Source organism: Natrix helvetica (genome assembly GCF_964273705.1).
Source record: "Natrix helvetica genome assembly, chromosome: 2".
In the NCBI taxonomy this organism is placed as follows: Eukaryota; Metazoa; Chordata; class Lepidosauria; order Squamata; family Natricidae; genus Natrix; species Natrix helvetica.
The window spans coordinates 47788755-47808575 of record NC_138552.1 but is presented as its reverse complement, the minus strand read 5'-3'; the positions used below and the strand labels follow the sequence as shown (position 1 = coordinate 47808575).

The 19821-nt window shown below is 39.0% G+C and overlaps 1 protein-coding gene across 1 annotated transcript in view; it reads left to right on the top strand.

Moving 5' to 3' along the window:
- The first annotated feature begins 3808 nt into the window (after positions 1 to 3808).
- The window catches only part of SLCO4C1 (solute carrier organic anion transporter family member 4C1), a 33632-nt gene continuing 17619 nt past the window's right edge, over positions 3809 to 19821 (top strand). The window contains exons 1-4 of the mRNA XM_081941768.1: positions 3809 to 4406; positions 10603 to 10866; positions 17146 to 17340; positions 19393 to 19489. Of these exons, the coding sequence (XP_081797894.1) occupies positions 4187 to 4406; positions 10603 to 10866; positions 17146 to 17340; positions 19393 to 19489 (776 nt within the window). The 5' untranslated portion in view covers positions 3809 to 4186. The remainder of the gene's footprint in view (positions 4407 to 10602; positions 10867 to 17145; positions 17341 to 19392; positions 19490 to 19821) is intronic.

The window sequence follows — 19821 nt, the reverse complement described above, 5'->3', positions numbered from 1 at the left end:
TGAAAAGAGTAAGGTTCTACATTTAGGCAACAAAAACGGAATGCACAGGTACAGTATAGGTGATACCTTACTCAGTAGTAGTAACTGTGAAAGGGATCTTGGAGTCCTAGTGGACAACCATTTAAATATGAGCCAGCAGTGTGCAGCAGCTGCCAAAAAAGCCAACACAGTTCTAGGCTGCATCAACAGAGGGATAGAATCAAGATCACGTGAAGTGTTAATACCACTTTATAATGCCTTGGTAAGGCCACACTTGGAATACTGCATTCAGTTCTGGTCGCCACGATGTAAAAAAGATGTGGAGACTCTAGAAAGAGTGCAGAGAAGAGCAACAAAGATGATTAGGGGACTGGAGACTAAAACATATGAAGAACGGTTGCAGGAACTGGGTATGTTTAGCTTAAGAGAAAGAAGGACTAGGGGAGACATGATAGCATTATTCCAATATCTCAGAGGTTGCCACAAAGAAGAGGGAGTCAAACTATTCTCCAAAGCACCTGAGGGTAGAACAAGAAGCAATGGGTGGAAACTAATCAAGGAGAGAAGCAACTTAGAACTGAGGAGAAATTTCCTGACAGTGAGAACAATTAATCAGTGGAACAGCTTGCCTCCAGAAGTTGTGAATGCCCCAACACTGGAAGTCTTTAAGAAGATGTTGGATAGCTATTTGTCTGAAACGGTATAGGGTTTCCTGCCTAGGCAGAGGGTTGGACTAGAAGACCTCCAAGGTCCCTTCCAACTCTACTATTGTATTGTATTGTATCTCTGTAGAAATTTGAGACTCTAAGATTGGAATTCCTACACTCAAATCTACTAATATACTGTAATTTACTAGGCTGGTTATATATGAGATAGGGTCTTTTCTGTGGTGACAGCGGTCCTTGTAAAATATCCAGCTATCTGTGGATAGTTTCTTTTTTGCTGGCTACTATAATGTCAGAATGATGAAATATGCATTGTAAAAACAAGATGTAAACTTCGTTCTTGGATACATGAGTTGCAATATCGCACACAGGTACATCTGGTGCAGAATGTGTGTTGCAATGTATACAAGTTGTCTAATTAGTTTCTTTCTTCACTGATGTTTTATAAACAGCCGGTGAAATTTTGGATGTTCCTAATAAACTGTTACATGAATTGATTCACTTGTTTATTTGTACAATGTTTACATCTGTAATTATATTAATTTGTACTATGTTGCTGCTCTACTTTTATTATTTTTTTAAGAATTATTTTAACTTTTAAATATTTCAAATTGCCTAAAAAATCTGATCAACATGGTTTCAATTAATCAAAGTCCAAAGAGAGCTATTTCTCTTTCCACGGTTCATTCTTTAAAATTTGTTCACTAACAAATCTAAACGCCATGATCCTTATTTTGTTCATCTGAGTCAGTTTCCATTGCATAACGTATGTAACATAATATGTAGCAATGGATTATTATTTAGTGATTGTGGGTTGTTGGGGCTGCTTCTGCTGTTGTGGGGAAACTATAATTGTCATGCTCTTTCTCCCTAAAGCGGTGTTTTCCAACCTTGACTATTTTAAGATGTATGAACTTTAACCGCCAGAATTCTTGGAGTTCAAGTCCAGATATCGTAAAGTTGCCAAGGTGGAAAAACATTGTTCTAAAGATGTCTATGGAGATTTTCAGTCATCCAGGTTATGGTTGTCCGAAAGGTACTTTTTTCAAGAGACAACTGAACTTTATGGGTGTCTTTTCGTATTTGCATTTATTAGTTTGTCAAACATTTACAAGATAGCAAGTATAAACATAAACATGGATATAAACAAAAGAAATGAATACAAATAGATGGGAACAGTAGGAAAGGGATGTTAGGCACACTGGTGCGCTTATGCACGGCCTCTTTACTTCTTAGGAATGGGGTAAAGTCCATGGTAGACTGTTTAAGGTTGAAGCTGTGAGAGTTAGAGGATGTAACAATGGAGTCAGGTAGAGCATTCCAGGCGTTGACCACTCTGTTGCTGAAGTCATATTTTTCTGCAATCGAGTTTGGAGCTGTTTACCTCGAGTTTGTATTGTTTTATTGAGGTTGAAGCTGAAGAAGTCATTGACAGGTAAGATGTTGTAGTAGACAATTGTGTGTACTGTGCTTCGATCATACTGCACGTGGCACAGTTCCACATTGTCCAAGCTCATAATTTTATTTGAAGATATTTCACTTCTTGCTGAAGAAGCTTCTTGGATGAGAAGCAAAACCTCTTCAAAGAAAAAGAAAGAAAACCCCAGAAAGTCCAATTGTCTCTTGAAAAAGCACTCTTGGGATTGCTCTAAAGAATACCTCATGCTCCCACTGATTAGTTGGAGGAAACTCATTAGCTCCCACACCTCTTAGTGTACCCCACAGACATATTCAATTTCCATGCTTTGGGCATAGAAAAAAAAAGGAGATGATAGTCCTACTTTTCTATTACCCGCAAAAGTCATTTTTGTTCATTTGTTTCCTTGGAGTTTTAGTACACTGCCCACTCTAATAATGGCTCAGGGCTGTATCCAAGCATGCAAAGAAAGCAAGCTTTAAAACACTATAAAAACAAAGATCACAGTGCATTTGAAAGCAATTAAAAATATTAAAGCAATTAACACAAAACTCCTAAAAGAATAAAAGGCCCTGAATTTTTTTTTAAAAAGTAGATTTTGATCTCCTACCTAACTCATGGAAGGGGAGGAGGGGTAATTACAACTCAGCTGGCTTCATTTCAAGGCCAGGAGGACTGCTTATCATCCTGAAAATGAAAGTAGTGAGTGCTCCCACCAGTTCAAACAGAGTTGTAGCCAACTGTATCTGACTCAATTAAAAAAAGGCAAAGTAGTAGGGTTTTTTTTTAAATAAAGGCCAAACAAACTCACTTTTATCTTTTTTCATCAGTGGATAATGGGGAGACATAATACCCCGCCCCTTGAATAAAGTGTTAACAAATTCTTGTTAACCACAATAGAAAATCATACTTACAGGAATGTCACTTTGCCACTTGTCTATTTGGGACATCCCATTCTTTGTGGGATCAGAAGACTCAAATTTAATTTCAAATCTTATCAATACTTTAAACTGTAAAGGAAAACTCAACTGATTCCCAAAAGAGGGTAAGGGAAGAGAGAAAAATCTATCATTCTTAACCCTTTCAGTTAGTCATTTATTCGGCCAGTCCTCCCACTGGCCTTAACAACTCCTGTGATATCCCCAGATATGTCTGAAGCATAAAGTATTCACTTTTTTCTAAACCTGGGGACAACTAGTGTTAATGTCTACAGGTCCAGTTCAGAAAGTGTGTGTGCACCTTTGGCAGAGTGATGTCATACCTTCAATGGTGCCACTGACAACTGTCATTTTCTAACTGTCACAAAGCAGACTGTCTGCAACATTCCAGATGGGCTGAATGTCCTGCAATTAACATGGTTGACTAAGTTGACCCATTGTTTTTTGCCATGAGCTGTAACAATTATCTGGAATCGCTATTTATTAAGGCCATAAACTGGAATGTGGAATCTACCGCCTGTCGCAATATCTTGATACATTTTGCCACACTCGGGAAAGCGTGGGGATCGGGGATGGGAACGGAATCGCCCAAACCCCGAAACTGCAAGTATTAAGAAGCCAACTCTTCAGATTAGAGTCCGGTGGAGAAACGAGAAGGCAACTTCAGATTTAGTACGGACACGGGTGACATCTACCGGCTAGCTCTTCTTGACGAATTCATTCATGCGCTTACTCTTTCCTCTCCGGTGACTGCTATTTAAGGGTGAGCGGTGGGGGGGGGGGGGCAAAGGGGAGCCGGGGGGGGGGGGCGGTCTGTTCGTCTTCGTCTTCCTGGCGACTGTCCTGCTCGCAGATCTCCTTTCTCCCCGCTGGTTTCAGGCGCTGATGGGAGCAAGGGTGGCGCGTTTCCTTGGGCAGAAGGGCAAACTGGTCATTCCAGTAAGGAGAAACCTCAGGTCACCACCACGCCGAGGGTTCCACCTCCGTCCTCTCGCAAGAGGGCTGGCTTTCTTCATTGTTTTTCTTCTTCCTAATTTTCACTTTGCCGGTTCTTGATAGCGGGCCCTCCTTGATCGGCTCTTCTTCCTTTGCCTTATGTAGAGGGGAAGGCGCTCGGACGACGACAGGTGCTTCGGGCGTTGAGGCGAGCTTGGCGGCTGAGCTTCTCCCGGCCCCTCGATCGCGCCATGAAAAAGACTGGCGTGGACAACCCGGCTTTCCAGGCTTCCAACCCGGATCTCCTCGACGCTCAGCTCCCTCCGGCTACCCCGAGTTACTTGCAGTCGCCGAGTTTTGACCCGGACGAGCAACTCTGCGGGATCGGCCGGTGCACTCCTCGCGCCCTGCAGGTCTGCAACAACGTCAAAGGCTACTTGGTCTTCTACAGCCTCCTCTCGGTCTTCCAAGGTAAACGAGAGCAGCGAGCCCATTCCGGGAACGGGACATTTCATCAGGACTATTGAGTTGCCTTGGCGACGTTAGTGTTCCGCTCTCCCTCCTTCTGATCTCCAGCTCTCTGTCCCATCGAATTGTGGGGAGGGGGGGACACTTACGAACGGAGGAGCCCCACTTCCGAGACGCTGCGTCCCTGAACGAATTCCCATTGGCTTTAACCAATGTTGTTTCTGCTGCGGGTAGATGGTTCCCTAACTTGAATGCCTTCCAATCTATGATGATGGTTCCGGTGCGCTGTCAAAACAATTAGCAGTGACACAAATACAAAGGGTGGAACAAAATGAAACCCGAGACTAAAATTAACCAGCAGTTTAGATCCTGTGGAAGAGGTTCATCTCTCCAGGCATCCCTAACACAAGGCAAAACTCAGATGACCAGAGACATCTATTGGTGGCCCAAGAGGGACTGAGGAGAAGCCCTCAGCCTGTGTGTCACATAACCAGCCTTTGACTGGAGGCAGGGGAGCATCAGCCTGATAGGTCTGGAGGGAAAGAATAGCTCCTTTGGTCCAAAACCACTTAACAGATTTAAGGATGAGCACAAACGTTAAAATGAGTCTGTTAAACAATTGGTTAACCAATACAGATCTTTCAGTGTAAGGATTGTACATTCCTTGCACTTTGCACTTTGGCAACTATCTGGCTATGTGTCATTCATTTGTAACTTAGGGATACTTTTCAAGGTAACTTGGTGTAGAACCCACTAAGGAGCCTGGAGAGAGGGGAAAGGGAGGGAGGGAGGGAGAGGGAGAGAGGGAGAGGGAGGGGGATACAGAGACAGAGAGACAGACAGACATATAACTATTGGATGGATTTGGACAGTTGCAGCTGCTGCACCAATTGTAATAGTTTTGGTGCTCTCTTCATGGCTACCATCTGAGAATCCAGTGGCAGGTGAAAATCAAAGAGGGTCCCAGGCTTCAGGTTTCATTTTCTCCAGGATGTGTGATTCCATCTAAAAGATTTGAACCTTAATCTCTGAATCTAACTGCTTGTGAGTCATCCCCGACTGGGTTTAACTTCAGTTGATTCTTCCTAATCCAACCCATTCTGTAATGTAGATAGCATTAAGGGTAGTACAGGTAGTCCTCGAGTTATGAGCACGATTGAGCCCAACATTTATGTGGCTAAGTGCAACATTTAAGTGAGTTTTGCTCCATTTCTTGCAACACTTGTTAAACGAATCATTGCAGTTGTTCTGTTAGTAACACAGTTGTTAAGTGAATGTGGCTTCCCCATTGACGTTGCTGGTCAGAAGGTGGCAAAAGGGGGCTCCCATGACCCCAGGATGCTGCAACTGTCATAAATATGAACCAGTTGACAAGCATCTGAATTTTGATCACGTTACCATGGGGATGCTGCAATGGTCGTAAGTGTAAAAAACAGTCATCACTTTTTTCCGTGCTGTTGTAACTTTGAACGGTCACTAAATGAACTGTTGTAAGTTGAGGACTACCTGCATTGATTAGTCCCCTAGAGTTGGAAGGCAAGAAACAGTAAAGCATTGTGATGACAGGGCACTCCAGAACTTGGTATGATCTCTTTAACAGCAATTTAATATAAATATTAAACATCTCCATGAGAAGTGGAAATCCTGTGGGACACTGTAAATCAATAGACTAAGTGTCAAAGAGTAGTATAATGGTCAGTTTAGTTATTTTTTTTTTATCCTGCCTTTATTATTTTTATAAATAACTCTGGATGGAAAAGATACTTACAGTAATAATCTTTCCTCCTCCTAGTTTCTCCACAATAACAACCCTGTGAAATGGGTTGAGGTGGGAGGGCTCAAAGTTATTAACTGAATTTCATGCCTAAAGTGGGATTAGAACTCATAGTTACCTGGTTTATACTCTGGTGTTTAAACCACCAGACCTGATTAATACACCTTTAGGAATCTGTTATGTAAATAACCAGCTGCAGGTTTTTCTAGTAATGATGAAAAAAAGGAACTCCCAGATCATCATTAAAAGAAAAAAAAAGTAATAAGAAATAAATTGGTCCTAAATGGAAAAATCCAGTTGTTCTATTTTTATAACCCCATCACTTTTCTCCCAATATATTTTGCTAAAAAAATATTTGAAAATAAATATTCTTTCTGCATTAACAATAAATAATTGCAGATAATTACTACCAGTTTGAGACAATTCGTCTCCAAGAACCTGACAAGTAGCCTCTCTGCCCAACCTTCTGGGCACGTTCCAAGATTCCAAGGATTGTAACTATTGTAAAACTTTGCCTCCAATAAAATGCAGTTCGTATACCTATCCATATACAGAAATGGCCAAAATTGTGGAAACCTTTTGGGAAAAATGTACAGTATTTTTGAGGTCTGATGGCACCTTTTGTTTTGGAGTAGTACCATGAAGTTATATATCAACGGAAAGGTAATTTAATCAAGAATGCAATGCAATAACGTTTATGAAGGTTTTGCTATTAGAATAGCAGTTAGAAAGAAGAAAAAGTGAAACACATAGAAAAAACGAGATATACAAAAATTATTGCCATAGAAAAAAAATAAGATACACAAAATTTATCACCATGTCAAGTAATACTTAGTTGGGTAACCTTTAGCATGAATTACAGCCTTACAATGTCTTCCCATGGTGTGAACCAAGTCTTTTAGTTCTGCAGCTGTTCTAATGTGAAACCAAGATTGAATGATTGCTCCTATTAACTGGGTTTTATTGCTGGATATACTTGGCTATAAACTTTCATAGAACATAGATAATTGAACAAACTTTGTTGCATTACATTCTTGATTAAATTATCTTTTCATTGATATATAATTTTATGGTACTAAACAAACAAAAAGTGGTGTTATTAGACATCAAACCTCAAAAATAAACTTTTCCCAAAATATTTCCACAATTTTGGCCACTACTGTATGTAATCCTTACTATTTGACTAGGAGAAAGGATGCTGTGGTACCAACAGTGTCCATAAGCTATAACATCATTGCAATCATTAATATGCTGATGTTGTTCCTCTGGTGCTGCTTTCTTTTCCACTGTACATAGCAGTGGTGGGTTCCAGATCCCGGTGCAAACGGTACAGTGCAAGGGGGCTGGGCGTCCACCACATGCATGCGCACAGCATGCATGCAGCACATGCATGCATATTTGCCGCCCGCAAAGCTCCAGCTGCTTGGCGGAGCATCACGCAGGGGCTGTACTCTCCGTACGCGTAAGCCCTGATCAACTCAAGTACAGGTAAGGAGGGCGGGCAGGTGGGCCTTCTGGAGCACAGTACCAGAACAGGGGCATACTGGTCGTATCCCACCACTGGTACACAGGATGATCATTTGAGCCCTCCTACAATGTCAGTCCAAGAGCTTTGAATTTCTTTTTCTTTAAATCACCAAGTCTGTTTCTGGGCTTTGGTTATTTTCGAGCACAGCAATATATCATAAATGCTTTAATTTTCCCCATACAGAAGTAGAGATTGGTGGCCTTATTGTCCCAGTTCTGCAGTTTTATAGGAATGGAAACAGAACAAATGTTACAGTCCTACTTAATAGAACTTCGTTTCATAATTATTAAGTGCTAATTCCATGCAAGTGGATTTAGCCTGAGGTGTTAATGTGAAATGTACAATTGTTTCTTATTCTAGAAATATGAGTAACAGAAAGCTCTCCACCCTCAAAAAAGCATCCAAAACTTCTTTAGTACTTCTAAACCTCTTGACCTGTCCTTTCAAACAGTTCGTGATGTAAAGTGATCTTGAATACATTATATTACATTATTATTTTATAAGACCTTGTATATTAGAACAAAAAAAAACACACACTGGGGAGATGTGTTAATTGGCTTTTTGCTGGTTGTCACATACAGAACATGATGAAACTAGTGTAGGCTGGTGATATGTGGCAATCACCTTACAGGTGGAGCATAGTCTTGTGGAAAAGAAACCACAAAATAATTGTCAGCTTTGTGTTGGGATCGGGTGGTGGCTTTTGAAGTCTCTCTTATCCCTTTATCTACTTCTAAAGTGAGGTTGAATTCTTGACCATCTTCTTCACCATCTTATTTTGTACGGCAATGAGAATATGCTTCTTGTCTATGGGTAATGGCTTCCAATATCAGGCACTCCTGTGCTATGAGGTAAATTGAGAGGTGTGTTTTATAAGAAGAGTTTCAGATCTGAGTGCTGCTTTACTGTGTTTTGTGTCACAATTTTTTTTAAATGTCACAAATTGCTTCATAGCCAGATTTTCTAGGGCAGCTTTCATTTCATTTCAGTGAAATAATAAGGAAAGAAAATTTATAAATTTTGCAACTGTTTAAAAGCAGCTATTTTGATAGTAAAATCTGACTAGAAAAACAAAGGGGATAGATTCTCTTTGATCCAAAGAACCCCATAGAGGTAATAAAACAGAAACTCTTATTGGTCTTATTGGTCTCCTTATGTACATTGATTCTGATGTACACTGGGATAAGTTACACAATCTGTACATCTCAGTGTACAGATTACATGGATGGATGGCCTATGCATATGACACTTGTCAGTGTGATAAGATAGACCTGTTGAAATGAAAGGAACAAATTAAATTCAACTAAGTGAACTCCCATGGAGTTTGACCGGTTCCATCATCTGCTTCAATTCATAAATGAGATTTTTATTCCAGCAAGAAACTTGTTCAGCAATGTGTCAAATGGTGCATCAGCTATTTTACCACATGATGTGTGGGGAAGTAATGGATGGAGGACCTGAAACATAAACTTTAGCTTTTAAATTCAAAAGTAATATTGACAGTTGGCGTTTGACCAGAACTAAGCAATTATTGTCCTAGTTACCTGATCCACCTACTGTAAATCTTCCAAGGTGATAATTTGGAATCAAATAACTATAACTGAGATTGAAGATTATGATTGTCAATGCCTATGATTCTGCATAAAGTTATTGTTCAGATATTGCTTTTAAAATAATACTGACTTGAATAAAAAAAAGAGCTAGAACTACTTGTAGAAGTATATTCTAATTAAATAGGAAAATAGGTGCTTTTTAATGATAACAAGCAATACTTCTTTGGATTATATAAATTGGGCCCAGAATAAAAAACTTAGAAATCAATGAATCAATTAGTTGGTGAATGTCTGGTAGTGAACACTGTAACCTTATGCACAATTATTTGGAAACACAAGAAATTTTCTTCTGCCTGAATTAGATATATTCAGACAGATGTGTAATATTGCAAAGAGCTATGTATTTGGGGAAAAGGAAAACCATCCCATTTATTAACTTAGGTGACAATAACTGGGGAAGAAATGGGCAAGAAAAATGGAAACTGTAAATACACATTGTTAAGTCTGAGATATTCCTTGGATGTCTCTAATTTTGGCCCTCATGTTAAGGAACCTAAGAGTTCTCTTTGAAGGGAATTTTGGATAAAGTATTGTACATGTTTCTTTCTTAAAATGGCATTTTTTTTAAAAAAAATCACTGTTTGGTCATAGTCAGAAAAGGATGATCTGAAAACTGCATTTAAAAATCCACAAAATTAGATATGTAATCTGATTAATCGGACCCACTTTCAGACAACTTCTAATAACCTGCCCCTTTATCCAGGATTTGCTTTAGGGCAGTGATGGCGAACCTTTTATCCACTAAGTGCCCTAACTGCGTGCACATGCATGCCCAAACTGAAAAGTGTGTGAGAGTGTGAATGTGTGAATGTGTGCAAGTGTGCGTATGCGCAGCAGAGACCCAAAGACCAGCTGGCTGGCAGGAGGAAGGGCATCCCAACACCGGCAGCGCTGTAAGGGGTAAGATCTTTTTCTTTCGTGAGCTTCTGTCTCATCGTTTGCAGGGAAACAGAAGGTCACGAAAGAAATGCCACAGAGGTCTGACCTGGGGCAACGGTGCGCATGCCAGCAAAGAGGGCTCTGCGTGCCACCTCTGGCATGCATGCCATAGGTTAATCATCATGGGTTTATGGTATTTGATGGGCTGCTTTAGGTTAATGATGACGTAAGGGGTATGTTTTGCTTACTCTCTTGGGGAGATTTTGCTTCTTTTTTCCATGTTGTTTTTCTTATGGTTTTAAATTTATAACACTGCTGAGAGTTGTTTTGGAGTTGGGCGGGGTACATATTTGACAGATTGAAAACATGACTAAATAAACTAATGCTTGCCTCTTTTACTTCTAGGGATTATTGTAAATGGATTGATAAATGTCAGCATTTCCACAATTGAGAAGCGTTATGATTTGAGCAGTTCCCTCACTGGCGTAATCTCTGCTGGTTATGACATTTCATTCTCCGTGTTATGCCTTTTTATATCCTTCTATGGTGAAAGAGGTCACAAACCAAGATGGCTGGCTTTGTCCTCTTTTCTGATCGCTGTAGGAGCATTAGTATTTTCTTTGCCACATTTTACTTCTGGACCATACACATATGGAGAAAAAGCAGAAGGTAAGTTCATATATCTTAAGGTGGTCATTATTTCTTTTATTGTTGTTCTATAGAGCTAGTTCAAAAATATATACCCAGCATGTATTTATGGAATCAATACAAGTATTTTCAATACAAGTATTTCTGTTGCTTATTGGGAATTGACAACACAATCTTGGAACAGACCTCATTACAAAAGACCAAATAGAATTAGCTTTCTTTCCTTCAATGGAAGAGTGGATAGTAAGGTGACGGAGTTAGAGATGGTGAAGTTATCTGTTTAATTAAAATTTCATCATCTCTAACTCCGTCACCACGGAAGGAAGAAAACAAAGTTCTAAATTTGTTTCTACTTGGAAACAGCTTTTGAAGCTTTTTGTTCAATTTTTTTTTTAAAAAATGAGACTTTGATTTTAGGTCTTGATGATTAGAAATATTTTGTATGCCATAAAAATGGCTTGAAACGTTGTGAAATGTAAAGAATTCAAATGACAGCTCTAATTACAGACTAAAATACTACAATGGTAATTTCATTAAATGCTTTAGAATCAGGGCTGTCAAACTCCTGGCCTGCGGGCTGAACGCATCATGCTCTGGCCATGTCCATGCCCGGTTTAGCAAAGGGGGAAAACGTCCCGATAGGTCACATGCTGCTGCTGTGATGACATAAGTTTAACACCCTGCTTTAGATAGGCTAGAGACTAGGCAAGTTATTCAAACCATTGTTGTAAATGTGCTTAGAGGAGTGAAGTAATTAGCCACTTTTCTTAAAGAACTGTCACACTACATATAAGCCAGGCATCAAGTGTCCAAATATTAATCACCTGGTCCTTGGGATGCTGCCACAGTCATAAGTGTGAATGTTTCAGTGCCGTTGTAACTTTGAATGTTCACTAAATGAACTGTTGTAATACTATCTGTATATACTTGTACTATCTGTATTTTTCTGTTTCATATATATATTAATCATGATTCCCTATTCTCCGTTTTCTTTAAAGGGGAATGATCTTAGATTCCTTTGCATGATAATTCCATAATCATTTTTTTAATTAATTAAATTACATCAGAAATAAATAACCTGCAGTTATCAGGCTACATCTGCCTTTTTTTGCAGCCCAATCTCTGTGGTTTAAATGCACAGTAGTACTCACATTTTACATTTTTTAGCAACCTAACTTATTTTATTTTTCTCTTTTTACTCAAACTCAGTGGGTTCTCATTGTGGCACAATAATTCTGCTGCCCTTCGGAGATTGTGTATTGTTCATTTAGGAGGAACAATGTCATCATGTCATTTTAGCATATTTATTATGATCAGCTTGGATTCAAGTCTGATCTGGAATTTTAAAAAAAAGATCTTAGAATGGAACATGCCATTATCTATGTGCGTATGTTCAATTGTTTGGAAATGTCAGCTTCCTCATACCAGGGACATAACTTTTGAATTTGACAGTCTTTGTCTTTATGTGCAATATAAAATGGTACAAAAATTAAGTAAACAGAGCATGGAGTACCATGAGCCACTGAATTAAGTCTCCCCAGTCGCTGCTGTCATCTGCCTAACACATTCCTACCGGTGGTGGCAGATTTGAGGAAACATTGTAGTCAGGGGTGGGCCTCAAAAATTGCACTAACAGGTTTGCTGCCTCATTGCTGAGTGCGCGTGGCCATCATGGGCATGGCCTAGTTGGCCTCCTGCATCATGGCGGGGGTGGGGGTGTTTTTCGCCGTCCCCAGGCTCCAGAGATTTTCTTCAAGCCTCCAGGAGGGCAAAAACTGCTTTCCCCAGGCTCTGGAGGCCCTCCAGAGGCCGGAAACAGTCCCGTTTCCGGATTTCTGGAACCTCTAGTAAGCCCTTCCCCCCCTCCATGAGCCTCTGCGCGGGCCCTGCACTTACCTGGCATGATGAACGGGCTGCATGGAAACTCCTGGGATGGGCAGGGTGGGGTGGGAGGGCGAGGTGGGCATGGCCAGCCAGGGGTGGCAAAAGGGGGTTCGCCGAACTGGACAGAATCCTAGCTAGAGGATTGCCTGAACCCGTATGAACCCCCAGAAGCTGAACCCTGATTGTAGTGGGTCGGGTAATACAAGTAGTTGCCTAACTGACCTCTTTTTGAAATGCAAGTTGAAATCTATTTTGCATCCTGCTAATGAAGTCTGGCTTGGCACACCTGATGCCTCAGAAGGACTTAAGAGGTTACTTGGGAGCGTAGTGGTGTAGCATCCAGCTGCTGAGCAATTCCTGAAAGGGCGGAACTGTTATTACCCAATGCTTTCTAGTCTATTTGTTTCCAGTGAAACTGTCTTGAAGGGAAACGGCAGTTATGCAACAAAGATATATGTCCTCATTGCTCTCCTCCTGAAGGTGTGGTTAACACACTGTCACTGCTGATTGCGGGGAGGGGGGACACGAGGACGGGACAGCCACTGAAGCTGTTTTAAAAATAATGTTAAAAAAACCATTAACTAGGAGAAATTAATATTTCTTCTCAGAAGGAAATGGCAAATTAGAAAAATGAAAGGAACTAAACTTGAGGCAATGTTGAAATTCTGGGAGGAAGGTTTATTGAAGAATGGCTTCTGTTGAGGGTGCTGATTAAAAATGTTTTGTTTTTAAAAACCTGTTTTTAAAAACTTTTAATAAATAGGTTAGCATGCATGTAGGCACACACACACACGCACACACAGAGAGAGAGAGAGAGAGAGAGAGAGAGAGAGAGAGAGAGAGAGAGAGAGAGAGAGAGAGAGAGAGAGAGAGAGAGATACAGACACCTGGCCACCTCTGAGCCAGTACTTCTCTGTGATGTTATAATTCAACAATATTCTTAATTTTGCAGAACTTATGTAGCTTCCTTCCTCCATACCTCAAACTACAGCAAAACTAAAACTTATTGTACAGTTCAGAGAAACAAAAGTGCTGAACACAGAGGCAGTATGTCTTGAATAGAATGTAAACTTGTTTGAATATAAGTTGCATGCCCAGGACTGTAAATATTCCATTGATTTTGTTTGTTAAGGCTTTTCACCCATGGTGTATATTTTTGGACTTGTTGCTATTGGTGTTTAAGAATATAGAACATACAATGACAAAGGGACCTTATAGGTCATCTAGTCCAAAACCCCTTGCTGGAACAGGAGACCCCATGCCATTTTAGACAAGTGGCTGTCCAGTCTCTTCTTAAAAGTCTTCAGTGATGGAGCACCCACAACTTTCCAGTGGTTAAATGTTCTCACTGTTAGGAAGTTGCTCCTTAATTCCAGGTTGCTTCTCTCCTTGATTAGTTTCTATCCATTGATATGTATGTTATGGACTGATCCAAGGTGTATAGTTCTTACCTTATTGGTTTTATGTTTAATGTGAACTATATACTAACATCTTAGTTATCACATAAGATTCATATGGAATTGTATTAGAGTACTATATAATCAGAACTGTCCTTTGAAGTAGAGCCATGGGGGTGTGTGTCTCATAACATATAAAGAAAAAAATCTATATGCAACCGTTATCTGCTGTTTAAATTGGGGCTACTCAAAACATACACCCAGTAGCTGCCATTTGTGACCCTCTCAGCTGGTTCAGCTGGTTTCTGACAAGCAAAGTCAATTGGGAAAAATTTGCTTAAGGACCACCTGGTTCACTTAACAACTGCAATGATTGGCTTAATAACCATAGCATTGAAGATCATAACATTAAGTGTGGCTCACTAAACAACTGCCTTCTTAGTAATGGAAATTTTCATCCCAATAGTGGCTGTACGTTGAGGACTTATGTGCATTTGTTTCTGTTACAATGAAAGTTGGCTATGAAAAGTAAATGTCCATGGATGTTATAGCTTTCGTTGGTTTTGTTGGTGTTTTTTTTTTGTTACAAATAGATTGCTAAAGTATGATGTCTAATCTTATCTTCTAAGATTCTATCAATGGGAAACATAATCTTGTTTCTCTTTATTGCAATGAAAGTTAATGAATACTGAAAAAGATTATGCATACGAGTTGAAAAGAGCATTAGCTAAATAGCTCCAGGATCATTATACTCTTTGAAAGGATATTATTTTGGGTTTTACATGAAGTCATTGCTTTCAGAATCTTGTCTGGTGAAGCACTGTATAATACTTGAATTAAATTGAAATAAATAAATAAACTAAGAACTATTGCATGAGACTTAAGAATTCTGGTTCATTCTAAATATTACCCTTAGAAGTCCTTGGATGCTCTCTGACTTTGGTTGTTTGTGGGTGTTTCATTGCCCAACTAGGTAATGTCATCAGTACCAAGGACTCCAGGGTGACTTGGAATCACGAAGGACTCCAAGGTTCAACCCTGAGCTGCATTATTCTCTTCTATTTTATATAATAAGCATCAAGCTGCTAATTACATTTCAGTGTTTAAAGGTGATCTCTTAGTCAGCATCCAAATAGAATAAAAATATTTTAAATGAAGTTTTAGTAGACTTTTAGTAAGAGAAAGATTAAAGCTAGGTTCATAAATTGTACTAAACCACCTGGACCTTGTGATTTGGGCAATAATGGTTTAGTTTTTCATGGTGTATAAATCAAGTCACTGTAGCTTGTTTTAAAAACCATGGTTAAAAATCTCCTGAATTGCTGGTATATGAAAACTAGCCTGGAAGAGTGCTCATATGTCTCAAAACAGCCTTTTTCATATTTGAGCTTTGTGAAGCTGATGAAATGGGATAGAAGATGGTTGGAAAAGGTTAGAAGAAAAAATGTGAACTTTTGGGGATTTTGAGGTAGAGCTACAATAGTGCTTTATACATTATCAGGAAGAGCCAATATAAATAAATTCCAGCAGGCAGGGTTGGAGGGAAGACATGAGCTCCTTTATAAACTGAGCTTGAAAGCCAAAGACAGACAATTTTGTATTCTTATACAGGTATAAACATTTTGCCATAGATATGGGAGGACGTATAGCAATCAAAAGTTATAAAATCTATTGCTCATCTTCGATTTTAAGGGATTTGCTCCCTGGTGGTATGACTTATATGAAGTGTTGTCTTCTACATTATATGATTCTTACAATATAAAAGTCGATGGATATTTTGTGCACCATAATAATAGGCCTGTTCTTTGGAAATAAAATATGTGGTATTGTTAACATGGTTACTATTATATTTATTGCTTATTGAATATAATAAAGCATTTGACAACAAAAATCAAGGTAAAATTGAACCCGCTTCTGGTTCAACTTTGACCATTCTCCTTCATTTTAAAAAAACAGACAATGTCACAAAATATTAAGCTTGTTTTAGGAATGAGTTCCATTCTTCAGATGTATTAAATGTCAGCACCCTCTACTGGATGACATTATTGCTATTCTAAGAGTAAACTGAATGCCACTCAAATAACCAAAGCCCAACTAAAAAACTCAAAGGATTATCAACATCATTTAGAAAATCCCGAGATTTTCAGTATAGCAACCAGACAACAGTAATATGAAACAATCATCATATTAAGTCTGAGCACATTCAGTAGTGCAGAGAGTTGGAAAAACATAGAATTCAGGAAATCCAAGGAGTGGAATGTTAAGATTAGCGGAAGTGTTGGGACAGAATCCTAACTGGGGTGCTTCTTTTAAAATGAGAGTTTTGCTATGTTTAGTTACTACTCTTATCTCTTAATAGTGCATCATCTTCTTTCATTATTCTTTTAAGTATTGTTAAGCTATAATGTGTTTTGATTGATTTTGAATTAAAATGATTATTGTGGCTTGTAAATCATGGATTATAATTTAGCAGGATGAGTGAATCTGCTCAGTTATTATTTATTAATGAATTATGTTTAAAGACACCATAGCTACCCAAGGTATACAAAAACAATACAGCTAAATTATATTGTCAGTAGTTCCGGTGATCCGGCTTCTAGTTTCTAAAATCTCTGAATAACCATTGTTCAGTGATGAACAGTCTCCCCAAAATCTCAAGCAGTTATTAAACATTCAAACTGAGAATTTGGGGATTCGAAATCCCAGTGTATTTGGAAGCACTACATTAAAGAAAATGCACTTATTACATGTTGATTTTTCCCTATTGTCTGAAAAATGGCTCGTAGTTTTGAAACTTTGGAGAAGTTTTGAAATCTTATGACTGTTCTGATTGTGGATTATATAACTGCTCTGGATGGTACGAGATGGCAGCAAAGAGATAACAAAATTTTAACTCTTTGTTGCTATCAGCTAGATTTTTACAGTCTAGACCCAGTAGATTTATTTCAAACAATTGCAAGCATATGACAATTTCTCCTGTTAAAGAACTTCCATTGACTTACTGCTCCTATATTTCCAGACCTGTGTCCAGTACCTCTTTCTGGTGGCCAAACCATGCCATGCCACCGTGGCAGCAGATCTAAACTTTCCAACTACTTCTATGTTTTCTTGCTGGGTCAGTTCCTCTTAGGAGCAGGTGGAACTCCTCTGTACACACTGGGCACAACTTTCATCGATGATAGTGTCCCAAAGCACCAAGCTTCAGTCTACATAGGTAGGTATAATTCAATTTGATTTCTTGAAACGCCAAATTTACCTTGAGCATCTAGCAAGTTTGGTAATATTCATTTGTATTTTCTATTTGCTTATTTAACTGCTTGTAAGGGTTTTTTAAAAAAAAGTTTGTTGGCATATAGGATGTATTTTTACAGTTGCTTACATTAGGACTATGTTCAACTTCAGGTATACTGTATGGAGGATGACCTTATTCCTAAGGTCTCAATTCCCATGAAAGGGAGCTTTGGACCTTTTCATGATTAGCACTAAGGCCTGAAGGGGCCTTCTAAGTATGTTATACTGAATGTCCTTGAAAGTCAGCACCCACCCACATTGGGAACTTCCCAAGCAAATGCTTATCTAAGTGATGTGAACATTCGTCCATACATACCTTCCCACTTCATACCTTTATATGTTCAATAAAGGTAGTCCTCGACTTATCTCTGCAATTGAGCCCCAAATTTCCGTTTGTTAAGTGAGACATTTGTTAAGTGAGCTTTGCCCCATTTTACAAACTTCTTTGCCACAATTGTTAAATGAATCTGGCTTTTGCTTGATTTTGCTTGTCAGAAGGCTGCAAAAGGCGATCACATGACCCAGGTTGACAGCAATGGTCATAAGTATGAGCCAGTTGCCAAGCATCTGAATTTTGATCACATGAGCATGGAGACGCTGCAAAGGTTGTAAAGTGTCAAAAATGGACATAAGTCACTTTATTCAGTGCTATTGCAACTTTGAGCAGTCAATAAATGAACTGTTGTAGGTTGAGGACTACCTGTGCGCAAAGAATTAAAGCTGGCATGTTTGAGGATGCTGCTTACCCACTTCAAATCACAAGCATTTAATTGAACACCTGGTCTAGAATTATGTTTTCTAGAGAGTGGGTTGGCACTTAGATCCTATTTTGGGAAGAATTACTTTTCACAATTGCAGTTGCTCCTTCTCATCTGTGTGAATCAGTAGATAAGAATCAGATACTATGCTCCTGCAGGGTTGACCTTGGTTTCCCTTTTGCTTGCCTAGCCACAGCCAATCTCATAATCATTTTAACCACCAGCATGTGAATACCACAAATGAATAACCAGCAAGAATAACAAATGTGTCAACTAGACCCATCATTCATTAATGCAGAAAATTCCCCTTCCCACAGAAAACAACTCTCTGGTGGTCTACTAAGGCATTCAGAAAAGGTGGCAAAATTGTGAAAGAGAAGGAGGCTTCAGCATATCCTTTCAGTATATTCTGAGTTACTGCCTTCTAGTCTAGAGGAAGTTGGAAGCTTTGGAAAGTCCATTCTTCTTCATTAAAAACGTTGTGCGTTCTTGGAGATTCCTCCTCAGCAGCTGAACTGCAGGAAGTCTTTCTGCATTTTTATCTCCTTCCAGCAAAGGACGCACAAAATCTGAAAGAAGTTTATTATCCTAAATCATTTCTTTCCTCTGAGCAGCATTTGGCCCTTTTGGAGTAAGCCTTCAAATGAGGATCAGGGGTGAACAGGAGCTCATGACACAATTGATAAATGGAAAAGCATTCCCCTGATGATTCAATAGATTTATTGAATGGGTAGATTTGATCTGAGATATTTATATGCCACCTTTCAGCCTCCAAATATTTTTCTATTGACTACAGAATACAGACTAATAGAGTTGGAAGATCCCTTGGAGGTCTTCTAATCCAACCTCCTGATCAAGCAGGAGACCCTATAACAGGGTTAAGGCTAGGGTAAGGTTGAATTCAATGTCTGGCATTTACCATAATTACATTTATGTGATTAAGAGTCTTTGTGTCTTTAAAATAAGTTGTATCATTTGTCTTTAGCTGTATGTTTAATGCATTTTTAAATGAGATGGCATGCTGAGAAGAACCATGTGGAAACTTCACCATCCTACTCTCATTCTAAACAGTGTCTTTCCTGTGGTAATTTACTCTGGCTGCATGAACTTAACATTCTCAATCTTGTATCACCTTACACATTTATACAGTGGATATGGGATCCATCATGCATTTTTGTGCTTAATATCCAAAATGCAAACTATTGTCTTCCCTGCAGGAATTGGATATGCCATGTCACTGCTGGGTCCTGCCATTGGCTATGTTTTAGGAGGACAGTTGCTGAATGTCTATGTTGATTTCAATCGTGATATAAGGCAAGAACTTTTTGTTTTTCATCTGCATAAATAAGAATGTACATTTTTCTTAATAGTAAGACATCATTTTGAAAAGCATTATCCTAATAGTTCATACAGAAATAGTTTAGTTACCTATAATAATTTTAATGGGTTTAGTTGGTAGGGATTTTTTGGGAGGGCAGTGGTGGGATTCAGCCATTTCATACCTATTTGGGAGAACCATTTGTTAACTTTTTAAGCAGTTCAGAGAACCGGGTGTTGGAAGAAATCTAATTTTCTTTTTTTCCACTTTATAGGGCTAATTTTGTAAGGAAGGCAGGAAGAAAAAAAACTTTGGTGTTGTTTCTAGC